This window comes from Thermobia domestica, chromosome 13 (genome assembly GCF_964235325.1).
Source record: "Thermobia domestica chromosome 13, izTheDome1.hap1.1, whole genome shotgun sequence".
Taxonomy (NCBI): domain Eukaryota; kingdom Metazoa; phylum Arthropoda; class Insecta; order Zygentoma; family Lepismatidae; genus Thermobia; species Thermobia domestica.
In genome coordinates, this window is record NC_137466.1 from 179,137,723 (window position 1) to 179,149,137 (window position 11,415).

The window sequence follows — 11,415 nt, forward strand, 5'->3', positions numbered from 1 at the left end:
ATTCTCATTGTTACTCACAAGTTACATTCAATGCACAATAAAGTACTTCTAATGTTCAATGACTCTTCCCAAACGCCTAATTTATAATCACATGCTGTCAACTACATTGTTGTACCTGGGACATCTTTCTGAATTAGAATTTATAATCGTAATTATACGTTCTCTTCTTTGTAAGCTTGTAATCTAATTAAAATTTTCGATTTGTTTTGCAGGAGCATGCATGTACAGTATCCAGGCACACGATGGAAGTATAATCGCTCTCACATACTCTGCCAGTTACGTAATTAGCCTGGGAATGGATGAAAAAATCTGTGTTTGGGAAAGGTTTCAAGGACATTTACTAAACACAATACAAGTGGTATGTATATTGTAACACTGTCTCCATTTAAACCTACGTATGTGTACTAGTGTTCGAAGTGGGCAGAACGATAGGAAAATACCATTTCACTGGAAAATATAATTTCCCTTAAAACAGAATGCGTCAAAAATAATAATATATTTAAAAAATAATATTATATTTATACTTACGATGAATGGGAGTTACTTTTTGCCTCGATAGTTACAGGTGTGGTCAAAACTGTCAGCCGTCAGTGACTTAAACACTTCCTACAACGACGAACCGTTGCTTGCAACGTCAATCAAAGTGCCCATAATGATTGCGGTACATACCATTGTAATTTCTTGTGTGAGTTTTGCCAGTGTAGCCCATTTTCTGCGATACATGACATTAGCGCCTCAAATACATAAAAGTCCAAAAGTGTTAAATCAGGTGAACGCTGTGAAAATTCAAATGCACGTCTCCATCCTGTTAGTGCCCTTACAAGTTCTCATTCTGGTAAACCAATTTGAACACGTAACTAACTATCTTATGTGAAGTGTTTATTTTACATCTGTTGAGAGGAAACAATACTACTATACATTGCAACCATCATTCGATCCAAATTTGACAAAGTCCACAGATATAATCCGACTGTATTATGCTATAAACCCATAAAGACGTACTGCAAACAATCTGAATATTCACTATTCTGCGTATAAAACGTAAATAAAGTTCATTATGGTGGAGGCGTTTGGTATACTCAAATCATCATCAGTTAAGAAAAAAATCAAGAGGAGAAAGGCTATTTTTGAAGAGACTATATATATATATATATGTAGAGCGCCATCGTGGGTAATGGTTAGCATACTCGTCTTCGGCACGGGGAGTCCGAAAGAAGTTCGTGTGGTGCGTATTCCACGTTAAACTGTAGGCTCTTGTCTCAATAACTTCGGTATTGAACGAGACTCTTAATAATGCAACACAATGCAGTACAATATAATAATTATATTCCTCCAAATCTCATCACGAAAACAAACACTGGATTCTGCCAAATAAAATAAATTGACAATATCCACTGATTGATTTTTATTTGTATATTTGTGTCAAGTATTTATTTTCTTCCCTATTAAAAGAGAGAGAGAGAAAATAATAGTTTGTATCGCCCAACTACATTTCCTACATCATTCAAATTAAGTTCGTTAATTCGAGGTCCGTTAAATCGATGATTTATTGTATTTGGTTATTAAGAAAGATTGAGATTTACGAAAACATCCGGAAATTGTAATTCCACTAACAGTTTCTCTTTCTTTCGGTAAGAGACACAATTGCTGAAAAATATTTGAAATATTTAACTCCCGGCTTCTAACTTCCCGGCTTGGGTTGTTGACACAAGTTCGAATTTGGTAAAGTTTTGAACCCCCCCTCACTTTCCAAGTCGCTCTAAATCAATTTTTCCAAAATTTACAGGTTGAACAATAGGCCGAAGAAAGGATGTAACCGAGTGATAAAAGGGAGCCATTGTCTTCGGGCGTAAACATGGGCATACCTTGAGGGAGGTGGCGTAGTTCGTTGCCGTGTCCGAATCTACGGTCAGTACTGTCAGAGCATAGTGAGGATGTTTGGCAGAAACCAATTCTCCTGAAACAACAGTGGCAAGAAACCCATTATGTCCGAGCGCGACAATAGACGTGTGAGGTGATTAGCGACCTCGAAATGTTTTCAAACACGGCAGGAACAACTGCAGGAGTCCAATGCATACCCAATCGTTTCAAGTTTCTGAGTGAACCCTGCAGCAACGAGAACTGTTTGGTGTAGGCATATTCAATCGCGTTGTCGCAGACTGACTGCCATACAGAAAGAAAAATTGCTGTCGTGGGCGAGGAAACACCGCCACTGGGATAGAGATCAGTGGCGACGCATCCTCTCTGGTCAGTCGAATCCCGACTCTGCCTCCATTTCAATGACGGCCGCTCCAGGGTGATGCGGTGGGCCGGAGAATTCTACAAAGCTGAATGTTTGCAAAGGGCTGAACGGAAGGGGGTAGTAGTGTCATATTGTGGAGGTGTATTTCGAGTGCTGGTGTAGGTCCCTTGATAGAAATGTGCAACCGCATGAAGGCTGTGGGTTAATGGTTTATGCTGAATAATGAAGTGTTGCTATTTGCCCAGTATCTCTAAGATTGTTATATCCCAAAGTCCCGGTATCAAGACAAGTGCACCGTTCACCAAGCCAGGATTGTGCGTGAATGGTTTGCTAAACATGAGGTGGACATCCCATATCTCACCTGGTCCACAGATTCCTCTTATCTGAGCATTATCTAGAAAATTTGGGACATGTTGGAACGAGCTGTGAAGAGGCCACTTTGCTGGACCAGTTATTCCAGGAATAGACCAAACTGGACTTGAACGTCATTCCCTCCCACAGTGATAGCATGCAACTAAAAATCAAAGCTGTAATCCGCGCAAGTGATGCTGTAACAGCTTATTGACCAATAAACTACGCACTTCATAGCCAGATAGATCGGAGTTCTATAATTACTTCCTGCCCCACACTTCCTATTAAAATCATACTTTTTACACTGAAACTTGCTGTTATTCATATTTTCTGACCTCTTAGTACACTCTAGTCCTTTACAAATGCTTGTTATATATTGTATCGTGCATTTTAAAAATTTATTAAAAAAAAGTGCAAGAATAAAAATGTTGTACATATTTTGTGATAAACTTTTATAATGTGTAACTTAATTGCAGGAAATATAAAATAATGTACGTCGTACGTTATGAATGCATACAGTTTTGAAAAAGAACATTAATGGTAAACATAAGCTAATTGTTAGGAAAATGATTTAAATTTATTTTACCGTTTATTGATAAATGATTGCACGAACGTGAAAAAGTAAGCCTAAGATTCAAGAGTCAAACGTTACAGTTTTTAGTTTTTGAAAAAGTCTTTGATGGATGATTGATCTCCTTGGCAAAGTTGCACTTTTATAAAAGCATTAACAGTCGAGTAGATTGTTAAGAAAAACTATTCCCCCAATTTAGTATCGAGATTTTTTTTTTTTTTTTTAACTAGGCCGGATAGTCGAGAGTGTAGTGTATTATGATTTATTCACCGTTAGATACAGACGTTTGTATTTAATCTGTAAATGCTTAGTTATGTGTAATATTTTTAAGTTTGAATTTCAAACATTGAATTCCATTAAGAGTTTAGTGTATTTCCTTTTAAGTATTGTGATTGATCATCAGATTTCGTGTAACATATTTCACAAATATCGTAATTATGGAAACTACAATGAATTTGTGGAGCTTACTTAATAATTGTCTTTTGTTTTTCAGTCTCATACATATTGTTTGAGTGTGGTGATGGTTACTCATAATCTACTAATCACCAGTAAACAAGTAAGTAATACCATCCAAATTTCCTGTTATTCATTTAAGTAGCAGTTCGTAGAAAAAGTAATGTTTTGCTATATTAGTCTTTAACTCTTATATATATGAAGTCTCTAGGTATGAAGAACTGATGTGTCAATAATATTATATACAGGGTGGTGCAGAAGTCAATTTACCCCCCCCCCCCCCACACACACACACACAAAAGAAAGAAAGAAAAACGAGTGTACTGTTGCCAAGGTCATAGTTATGAAGTTAGAATGAAGTATAGTTATATCATAATATAAATTCTATTTCATTTCAGTAAACACTTTTGTGCCACCCTGTGTATATATGTGTGTATGTGTATATAAAAGTAAGAGGTAAATATATAAACAGAGTTCTTCCAAATCAGAAAATCGGAGAAATCCTGCAATAGACAGGGTAAACGGAATGCTATGAAAAATAGGAGAAAACAAAAAAACTATGAAAAAGTCTGGAAGAATAGTGCTTAAACTGAAAAATCGTTCAAGAGAACATTACTTTCCTCAGTCTGCACCTCTTGTGACTGAATTACGAACTTCTTGCAGAAGACATTTCTCATTAGATATTTTAATATCTTTGTTAAAATTGAAAGCCAATTTCGAAACGTTATGTGCCGTTTATGTTCTGTTTTGGCTAAAGTAAATAGTATTCCGTAATCAATGCTGAATGGAGAATTCAAATCAGTACATTTGAGGGAGGACCGTCTAAAATTGCCACACCGCCAGTAACTCAAGATTGGGAAGATTCACGAAACTTAATGCTTATTAGCTCATTTGAGAACAGTTATTTTTATATACTGACATTCTAAAAATCGATTTTATTTTGAAGGAATAGTGGTCAGTGATCCCTTCGGGAAACTCAATATTAGCGTATTGCGCGCCTGTTTTCTGCTAAGCTTACTGACTCAGCTTCGCATTTAAAATGTCATTTCGTACCAGTTTTATATTCAGGCTAGTTAAGACAGACACACAGAAGATTAACTATAAAGTAATTAATAAAAATAACTTGAAAAGTTGAAGAAAACGAGGGTACAGTGGGGAAAGCTTACATGTCAAATTTTATAAATTGGTGTGACAATTTGATTCCCGAAATAGGCTGTAATGTTTGCGTACCTGTTCATTTGAGACTAGTGCCACCTTCAAAATAGACTCCTTGCGCCCTTTAGTAGATTGTGCCGCTGCTGCAACGTTACACAGTATGTTTGTTACTGAGTGTATATATATTCGGAATGTCAAATCTGTGTTCGCAATTTTTAATATTACAAACAGCGGGCATTTGACTGCTGCTAAGTTAGACAAATGAGATGATTATGGTCAAGTTTTGGAATGAATTTCTGAGTCATTAATACTTTTGCCTTACCACTTCTTTCACATTATGTTCTTTCAAGATTCGAGGCACAGTCTCTTTCCTTCCCAAGTCCTCCGTTACAATCTGCTTCATTGATTTCTTGTTCAGTTCTTCCGCCATTATTCATCGCACATTCAGATTTCGACCTGAGCGTATTAACTCTGTCCGCTGTTATCAAAACATGCTAAGAAGAATGAAAGAAATAGAATTAATCATATAAAATCAATTGAAAATACATTTTACACATGAATGTATACTATCATATAAAAGAGTAAAAGTGATGCATTCATTAGTTCCTAGACGATACTTCTGTAGCTAGAAACGTTAAATTTGGGTAGAATCCTTCTGTTGTATAAAAAATAAGGCATAAATATTAAATACGTATCGTAAAGGAAAGAGAGTTAAGAGGGTTCAAAATTTTTGACAAAAATAGAGTATATCACGAATCTCTGAAGTTAGAGAAATGAAAGTTGGCCTACAGACTACTCCTTAAAACTGGTTGAACCTGTGTTTCAGTGTTTTGAAAAATTGCGCTCTTATAGGAATAAGAGGGGCAATTTCTATAATATTCGAATATCCTATTCTTTATACAGAAAACGCCCAATGTGAGGATTCGCGTTAAGGTAGAAGTGTGAAATTCAGTGTATAAACTCTCAGTTAAAAGTGAAGTAACACGTGTTCCAGCGTTTTCGAAAATTCCGCTCCTAAAATGAGGAAAGATTCCCATTTCTTCATGTTCGTGTTTCCGGTGCCGGAAGTTAGAACGTTTTTGAAAATTTCGCTTGTAAAGGGGGACAATTTCTACAATATTCAGGTTTCCGGTTTTACCTTATCTTACTTAATACCTTAAGATTACCTTAATACCTTAATCTTTCTTGGCAAAGAACAAGCACTTTTGCGTGTTTTTTTCTTTTTTTACCTCAAGAATCCTAGCAACGAAATTTGAAACATAAATAGTTAGTACCCTGAAAGCTAAGCAGAGTTAGGAATCACGAAAATGAAGATGATTTTCTGTAAATATGTCATGAAAATAAGTAGTGATTTAAGAAATTGAATTTCATATCTAGTATTAAAGAACAGAAAAAATACTACTCCAGATCCCAGATAACTGATTTTCCGCCAACAGGTGTTACATGCTCTGCTATTCATATAATCTGTGTCACCTGGTCTGTACTCAGTCGATCACACGTTCGAACTGCATGACTTACCGCCAAGCACATTACGGGAATGAAATCGTCATACCTAAACATGTTAATATGACTGTCTTAATAAATATGTATGAAATAGGTTATTCACGTATTTTTAAGGTGTTCTTAATAATTCTTTTAGAAGTATCCGGAAGGAAGTGACAGTATTGTTCATTTACGTATATTCTCTTTTGTGTTCTTGAAGTTAACTTTTAATTTTTCGTATGCTTTTTCTAGGGCTCCCTTGTGGTGTGGGACGTAAGAACGGGAGATCCTGTTCGTATGGTGAAGCTGGGCTGCAACGATGGTAGTGTGTTTGTGAAGCAGATTCTGGTAGTGAAGGATAGCGTAGTGTGTGATTACAGTAATCAGCTAAGAATAATTCGATTTCCGTTGGTTGCAGAGAAAACTTACTAACTAGTACTTTTTTTAAGTAATTTTTTTGGGAGGCAATTTTATTGAATAGAATGTTTCCACAAGACAACGTGCCTTCGTGAATGAAGTGTATTGAGTGTGTCTGTGTGTGTGTGTGTGTGTGAGAGAGAGAGAGTATGCTTGTATGTTAGTGCGTGTGTGAATGTACAATTGGTTTGAAAGCTTAACTGAGCACATGGAACAACTTGATCATTAGTACTTCAGATTTTCCTTTTTGTATTGTATTATAAAATGAATGATGGTTTCATTACTCCGGATGTTAAAATATTTCATTGGGTTTATATATATATTTTGAAATGGAATTTCCGACACATTACATGACAGGTTGGCGTAACTTCAGGCTTGTGTTACGTAATTACATTTATTCTCAATGGTTTTATGTGCTTTCTTGTGTTGTAATTAGCTTAGTGAATTTATCCTAGCTTGCCAAAGCATGAGTGTGAAAAATCATGTACAAATAACATTGTGAAATATGTTCAAATATATGTATTTTATAAATACCAGTATTTTTTCTTGAAAGCGATAACCTTTTCGTCTTATATAGAAAAAATTTAATTTTCTTTATTTATCTGAGTAAAGAAAAGTAAATAAATAAAGAAATAAATGTTCTTCTTTAAGTTAACTGGCTCCTCTCGTATTTCTTTACATTTTTGGATCAAAAGATCCAATATATTTCAATCAAAATTTTTCTTGTACGCCTTATATCTGAAGAACTACATGTAGTATAGCCAAACACAAACTAACAGTTAAACTCAGTATGATGTGCTTATTCCGTTAAAAAAAAAAAAAAAAAAAAAAAAAAAAAAAAAAAAAAAAACAACCTCGATTTAGGGGTCATTCAAAATTTTTGTGGTCCTTGATCCACAAACTGATTATTGGCCAATATCGCAATCTTTTGATGCTTTTTTTTAATCTTTTCTATCTTTTCTAAAATTCTTCTGCATAATGTTCATAAATCAAAGAAGGAACCTACGGCTCATGCCAATGGTAAAAGTGCCGATATTTGGACAAATTTCTAATTGTTCTTTTTATACTAATTGAAGAACGCGAAATCCAATGGAGCTTTTAAAATTTTTTGCAACATTAATAAAAAAAATCTGTGTTCATCCAGCATCATAATGTAATTGAACATTTAAGAGTTAGTAAAGCGAACTAAGATTCTCCGTTGGGATCCTGTGTCATGTCAACGTTTCACCCAGTTAAAACAGTCTGGCTGGTTATAACTGTTCATGGAAAGTTGAGTTTAGTTGCGGTTTGTACGCAAGAGGGTGGAAGTGTTAGGCGATTTAAACTCTTTCGAAGTTTTCAGTTTGAAATATAAATTAATTTTAATAAGTGTAAAGCAAATTAAACACTTAAAAAATAAATGCGTATTTGTGCTTGAAACACAAATACACAATCGACGATTATAATAAGTATGTACGTAAATTAGTATTATGCAGCCAGAGTCCTTGTGTATCGCTTCTCCTACTGTAAAGTAATGTATGATACGCACTTAGCTGCAAATACGATTTACCAGGTGTGTAAGAACCGTCTTGTTTCAATTAATACAATTGCTGTAATTCATTTAACTACCATGTTATACTATAATTCTATAGAAACATGATTAGGATTAGCAGGACACAGTGACTCAATTAAGAACCGAATAATTATACGTTACTGCCTCAGTGACTAACTATTTAAGATGTTCAAAAGACACAGAAGAGAATGAGCGACTTGGAAATATTAGCAATCAATCATGAAAATGCTTCGATCATTGAAAAGGATTTATACGGGAGTTTGCGGAGATGATATCGAGGAGCAAACCCGTAGCCAGCCTGATTTATTAGGATGGCAGAAATGAAAACTGCGGGGGCAATGACAAGGACGTCAAAGAACACCATAATATTGTATATTTATTTATTATTTACAGAATCTGTATTTTATTTTTGAATTATCAAAATCGTAAATTTTTGTTTCAATTTTTTTTGTGCTCTATACAAGCTCTTTGCGAGGTATTTTGTTTTATATTAGTAATTAAAATTGAAGTATTTATTTTTTAAACATTAGAATAATATTATATTACAGCAAATTATATCGATACAAAATAGAAGTATATGTTTCATTCAACTTTTGCACTCAATTTTCTGCCTTCCAAAATAAGCGAGACACTACAGTTTATTTATATCCACAACTAACGTTATGGACTATGGACGTTGTTTGGAAATGCACCTGGTATCCTTCGATGCTTGTCATGGTTGCAATAATAGGGTACGGTTTGAAATTCTTGAAATGGATAAAGGCAATTTAAGATGTTTGGTGCATCTAGCAAGAAACATAATTTTATACAGAAATGAGTAGTATTCGCAAAGTTGAATTTAATTTGGTAAATATAATTGCAAGAATTTCACTAGTTTTGAGTCAGTTTGAAAATTCTATTCAGCGTTTTTTTAGAGGGGCAAAAATAATTTAAAGGGGCACTACCCCCTCTAGCCCCTCCCTGGCTACGGGCCTGTCGAAGAGGAAGGATTTCTTGTAAAACGTATTTGAAGCTCTATTCCATAGCAAATAGAACACTAGAAATATGTCATTAAAATGTACTGTTAAAAAAAAAGTATTGAATATAGAAGGAGCCTTTTCAAATTTTCTTGCGGGGAAGCCCCGAAATTTCTCGATCCGGTACTGGATCGAATGAATATTCTTGAACTACATTTTAAATTGGTTACCACTGAAATGTGAGTATAAAGTCATGCATACGAATGTACAGATAAATATGTAGGATGCTATATTCGTAGTTCAAATAAAAGTTTAAAATACCAGTAAGTAATAAATAGCAAAATGTTGAAAAACTATTTCAAATTTTACAAAGAAGTACATAAACATGAATTTATATTATTTTCACTAGCCTGTAGGGCAGAATTATTATGGATTTGAGTCTGTTAAGTCATGCACGGAACACTGACGAGGAGTTCAATAAATTCGGTCCTCAATAGAATTACGGAATTCACATACTTTGGAACTTCCTCGTGGATATGCGGTTGGCAAACACGTCTTCGGTATAGGATAGCAAGGTTCGGTTCCTGGTAGAGCAAATGTAATTTATATTCTACGTTAAACAGTAGGTCTGCGTCTGAGTGCTGAAAATGAATATTCGAATGAATTACTTATTTGCTTTACAAACGATTGAAATTGAGTGGATACTTGAATGTTTATGCATGATGAAAATTTCGTGTTCCGATTTTACAACTGAATAAATATAAATATACAAGTAGTAATGAAGGTAATTAACTTTTCACCATTACTTAGTTTGTTTTTCTATTCGTTTCAAATTACAATGTTAATAACTATGTAAAAGCTCTGTGAATGAAGTGATGAGACTTTCGAAACTCGTTTTTTTATAACTAGCTGAAATACCCGTACTTCGCACGGGGATAAGAGGTTTTGCAAAGTATTTCAACCCTCTTCCCCTCTTAGGATACGCATTTCAATGAAAGCGCCACGATAAAAATGCATAATGTCACCTCTTTCCACTCCGATGTCTATGGGGGGTAAACTTGGACTGAAACGGCATAGAGAGTGTCACTATTCATCTCAGCAACCCCGAAACTATGAATCAGTTACTAGTATTGGTCGTTTTCGTTTATTTTTTTCTTGGTTGGTACTTTCGACCACAGTAATGTTTTTCAAACAACTGCCATCTATACGTCAGGACTACCCATATATGTAGACTGACTATAAAATCCGTGCTAAGTGCCAAAATGTAAATGTTGAGTAAAAAGCCTAGATGTTACTTCAGAACTGGTGGGACATATACCCACGCGCATTCTTCTGGCGATTATTTGAACTACTTCCATAGTGAATACTAAATAGCCCGTTGTTCACTGAGCAGATGGCACATAGGGCACATCTTGACATTAAACCGAACTTTTTCCATTTTTGGCACTTAGCATTTTCAGTCTACATATAACTACCAATTCATAAATATCATTCAAACAAACTTCCAAAGTCACATAGCTATAATTTGGTTCCAAAAATATGGAAGAGGAGCCTAGGATCTGAGGAAACCCTATTTTTCAACTACATCCTTCACGGACCTGTTGTCACGATATTAAATGTACTATAAGTTATGATACAGTTCAGATCAACCATTTCATTACGTAACCCCTCCAAAATATTATTTTTACAATTTTAGAGAACAAGATGGTATGATGAACCTCTATCTTCCAAATACATTTTGGGGCCTGACTTTCAATGGACCATAATTTATCACGTAGTTCCATAATGAGTAAATCATAACATACCATTCATTTGTGGCAATTTTTAAAATCCGTTGAAGGATGCAAGATGGGCCATTCAAATTTACAGAGATGTGAACCCTAGTCCTACATAACATTTATTATTTTTTTTATTTATTTTTTGGTCACAAATCCCAAATTTAGGTAGTAGGCTGATACATCCGTTTAAAAATTCTAGAGATGCTCCATTTTATGGTATACATTTCCTACATGGGTGCCCGAAGAGGATTTTCTAAGGGGAGCATGTCCCTGGTTTGCTATATTACGTTTGTTGTTTTTTTATTTTATTAAGAAAATCTTAAGAGATTTAATACATTTTCGGGAGCCAGAGGGGGCGTGCTCCTCTACCTCCCCCTTCGGGCGCCCATAATGTCCTATGAAACAAAGAACCAATGTACTCATTCATATGATCATATGCTGTAATTGAGCTTCATCTT

At 34.9% G+C, this 11,415-nt stretch overlaps 1 protein-coding gene across 1 annotated transcript in view; it reads left to right on the top strand.

Annotated features, from left to right (window-relative positions):
- Positions 1–7,204, top strand: part of SCAP (SREBP cleavage activating protein) — a 441,101-nt gene extending 433,897 nt beyond the window's left edge. Inside the window, exons 16-18 of the mRNA XM_081736987.1 lie at positions 213–358; positions 3,658–3,720; positions 6,507–7,204. Of these exons, the coding sequence (XP_081593113.1) occupies positions 213–358; positions 3,658–3,720; positions 6,507–6,686 (389 nt within the window). The 3' untranslated portion in view covers positions 6,687–7,204. The remainder of the gene's footprint in view (positions 1–212; positions 359–3,657; positions 3,721–6,506) is intronic.
- Positions 7,205–11,415: the final 4,211 nt, after the last annotated feature.